Source organism: Armigeres subalbatus, chromosome 1 (assembly GCF_024139115.2).
Source record: "Armigeres subalbatus isolate Guangzhou_Male chromosome 1, GZ_Asu_2, whole genome shotgun sequence".
Lineage (NCBI taxonomy): Eukaryota > Metazoa > Arthropoda > Insecta > Diptera > Culicidae > Armigeres > Armigeres subalbatus.
The window spans coordinates 4,569,763-4,573,918 of NC_085139.1; the positions used below are offsets into that span (position 1 = coordinate 4,569,763).

The 4,156-nt window shown below is 50.7% G+C and overlaps 1 protein-coding gene across 1 annotated transcript; it reads left to right on the forward strand.

The window, feature by feature from the left end:
* The first annotated feature begins 201 nt into the window (after positions 1-201).
* On the forward strand, positions 202-3,744 carry LOC134205925 (uncharacterized). Its single transcript, XM_062681631.1, has one exon. The coding sequence runs from the start codon at positions 202-204 to the stop codon at positions 3,742-3,744; it is 3,543 nt and encodes a 1,180-aa protein (XP_062537615.1).
* The last annotated feature ends 412 nt before the right edge of the window (positions 3,745-4,156 follow it).

Genomic DNA, 4,156 nt, shown 5'->3' on the forward strand with positions numbered 1-4,156 from the left:
TCCTTCTCGAAACGGAACCAAGGCCTCATCGGTGTCTTCAAGTCGATCTTCACAAGCTCTCGCTAAGCTAAAGCTTCAAATGCTGGAGGACATGCGGAACGTCGAGCGGTGTGAAGCAGAGCGACAACGAGCAATCGCAGCGGAGGAAGCTAAAAGGAAAGGGCATTCCTGGAGCAGAAATATCAACTGTTGGAGCAAGCTATGAGTGAAAATGGCTCGTCTAAGAATGGATCAATGAGCAGAACGCAGAACTGGATCGCATCTACGAACGCGGCCCGCGGTGTGCCCATCGCCTCCAATGTTGAGAGCCAGATCGAACCGACCATGCACGCTGGTAAAATGCAACTATGGAACCCAGCAGTTGCACGGATTGGTAGTACTCGCTCATCGCTACCAGAGCCTAATCCCCCTGATCCATTCCCAGCACCGGAGTCCATGCTGAGCTACAACGTAGATCCACCGGCTTTGAGTGCCGGAATGCAACAGTTAGCTCTCGGCACAACAAGTCAAGCTCCATTACAGGAACAGTATCAACCCATCCCAAGGGTTGAACCTTCGCGACGGGTTTCCATGGCACAGTTGCCTTATTCAGGTAGAGTGGCTGCACCTACCATCGTCCACAGCTCGGAAGAAGATCCGTTGCATCGGTTCTCACGTAACCCACCGGTTCCAGAGTATCAACGATTTGTCCCAGTCTCGAGCCGGCATTCGGTTCATCAGCAAAATCATCCTCATTCATCTACGTTGCGAGGCCACCAACTCTACAATCAAGATCAAGAGGAAGTAGCTGAACCGTATTCGATCTCACGCCAGCAGTTGGCCGCCCGACAAGCTATTTCAAAGGATCTTCCAACCTTTTCTGGAAATCCAGAAGAGTGGCCTCTGTTCCTATCTACCTTCAATAGCACCACCGCTCTGTGTGGATTCACCAAAGAGGAAAATATCGTCCGCTTGCAGCGAAGCTTGAAGAGTCGAGCGCATGAAGCAGTCAAAAGCCGGCTGCTACATCCATCGAACGTCAGCGGGGTTATGTCGACGCTCAAAATGTTATTTGGGCAACCGGAGGTGATCGTCCATTCCATGATGTCTAAAATCAACTCCCTTCCCGCATTGAGGGAGGACAAATTAGAAGCCATCGTAGATTTTGCCGTCAGCGTTGAAAACTTCTGCGCAACCGTCGACGCATGTGGATTAGAAGAATACTTCTACAATATGACCTTCCTTCACCAACTCGTCAACAAGCTTCCACCATCGATCAAGTTAAATTGGGCGCAGTACCGATTATCGCTACATACGGTCAATTTACCGTCTTTCAGCAGCTGGCTCTACTCTCTAGCAGAAGCTGCTAGCGCTGTTACCATTCCGAACACCACACTCGAATCCAAAACTCTGCGTAACGACTCACGCACAGCCAAGAAGAGCAACTCCTTCGTCAATGCTCACACCCAGGAAGTATCAAAAGGCCATCGCTTCGCAGCGCTATCCAACGTGAAAACTGCAGCCGATAGCTGCCTAGTTTGCAAAGGAAGCTGCAAATCGATCACCAAATGCACACGTTTCCTGGAGTTCTCTCGCGATTCTCGCTGGGCGACGGTTCGAGATCTAGGGCTCTGTCGCCGGTGTCTACGCCAACATAAGGGTGGATGTCAAGCCAAATTGTGTGGGAAGAATGGCTGCGAGTTGAAGCATCACGAATTGCTGCATAATGACCAGAAGAACACATCGCTGCCGTTGAATACTTTATCGACCGACACAAGCAAATTATCGCCGATCCAGCGTCAAGAACCTATACCAGCTCCGAACTTGGGCGAGCACGGATGCCATTCCCATCGGATTACCACTAGTCAGGTGTTGTTCCGCTACCTACCCGTAGTGCTGCATGGTAAACACCGATCAATTGAAACATTCGCCTTCCTGGACGACGGGTCCGAGCTCACCTTGCTCGACAAGGAACTGGCGGATGAGCTACAACTTGAGGGAGATGCGGCCCCGCTATGCTTGCTTTGGACTGGAGGAGCGAAGCGTCGAGAGGACGACTCAAAGAATGTCAAGCTTGAGATAGGTTCAAAACACGACTCCAAGATGTACACCATGCAAGGGGTACGCACAGTTGCTGAATTACTCCTTCCGACACAGTCTCTAAATGTCGAAGAGTTGTCTGAGCTATATCAACATCTCAAAGGTCTTCCGATCACCTCCTACCAAGATGTCCGGCCAAGAATTCTCATCGGAATGAAGGATCAGCACCTCAGCCTTGTTAAAAAGAGCCGCGAGGGTGCACTGCACGAGCCGATCACTGTTAAAACGCGGTTAGGTTGGACAATTTGTGGTGGAGGGAGTCACAACAACGCCACCAATTTAGTACACTCTGTGTTTCACATCTGCGCCTGCGGCCCGTCTTCGGACGAGGACCTACATAAAATGATGAAGGAATACTTCGCAGTAGACAGCCTGGGAGTTGTTCAGCCGAAGAAACGTCTCGTCTCAGCAGAAGAAGAGCGGGCGCAGAATCTGCTCGAAGACCGCACAGTGCTGAAGGGAAAACGCTACGAAACTGGCTTGTTGTGGCGCTACGACAATGTTCGGCTGCCGGACAGTTTTCCGATGGCCCTCCGACGACTGCAGTGTCTCAAGAAAAGAATGGATAAAGACTTCCAACTAGCGGACGCCCTCAACAAGAAGATAATCGATTTCGTCAAAAAGGGCTATGCGAGGAAGGTCACCGATGAAGAACGTTCCAAAAACTTCCCCCGGACGTGGTATCTACCTATGTTTCCGGTAACGAACGCCAATAAGCCAGGCAAGATCCGTATGGTGTGGGATGCCGCTGCAGTAGCCCACGGAATATCCCTTAATTCCGCGCTACTCAAAGGACCGGATCAACTCAGCGAGCTGTTTACCATACTGGTACAATTCCGTGAAGGCCGGGTCGCTCTAACTGGAGATGTGCGCGAAATGTTCCTGCAAGTGCTCATGCGTCCGGAAGACCAGCAGTGCCAGAGGTTCCTCTGGTATGATGAAGATGGGACCCTCTCTATATACGTTCTCCAGGTGATGACATTCGGGGCCTGCTGCTCCCCTAGCAGCGCCCAGTTCGTGAAAAACCTAAACGCCGAGCGCTTCAAGGGGGATTATCCAGCGGCGGTTGAAGTGATCCAGAAACGGCACTACGTTGACGACATGCTGGTGAGTGTGGCAACAGAGAAAGAAGCTGTCGAACTCGCATTGCAAGTGAAAGAGGTACACGCAGCTGGTGGCTTTGAAATCCGTAATTGGATCAGCAACTCCAAACGCGTCGCTGAGGCCTTAGAGGAAAACAACACTGAAGAAAAGAACCTCGATCTTTCACCGGAATTAGCCACGGAGAAGGTGCTTGGTATGTGGTGGTGCACCGACGTAGACACCTTTACCTACAAGGTTGGGTGGGACCGATACGGCCGAGCGCTGCTGGAGGGCCAACACCGGCCAACAAAACGACAAATGCTGCGTGTACTTATGTCCGTGTTCGATCCGCTTGGGTTAATTGCCCAATTTCTAATGTATTTGAAAATACTGCTTCAGGAAGTCTGGCGTTCCGGCATCGGCTGGGATGACCAAGTCAATGAAACCATTTTCGAAAGATGGCAAACCTGGCTCAAAGTCCTTCCTACAATTGAAAAGATCAGCATTCCTCGGTGCTACATCAGCGAGTCAAGCACGCACGTCGAAAGGCTCAGGAACCACCGACCTCGAACTCCGTCCTAGTGCAATGGCACACTTCATCGCATCCGATCCCATCGTACAAGTGAAAGACTTCTCAAATTGGGGTCGATTAGTTCGAGTCATTGCGTTTGTGCAACGTTTCTCCAATAATTGCAAATTGAAGCGCTTGAAGAAGTCTATAACAAGCTGCCCTCTTTCCAGCTCAGAAATAAGCTTGGCTGAATCATATCTACTACGCCAGGCACAGTTGGTATGTTATGCTGATGAAGTCACTCTTCTCCAACGATCGCAGGATGAGCCGACGCTGCCGCTTAAAACACCGTTACCAAAAACAAGTCCGCTGCACCAAAAATCACCTTGGCTGGACCAGAATGGAGTTTTACGAATGCGAGGCCGCATCACCAACTGCGATTACGCAACTGAAGACGCCAAAAATCCAATTATCCTTCCACGT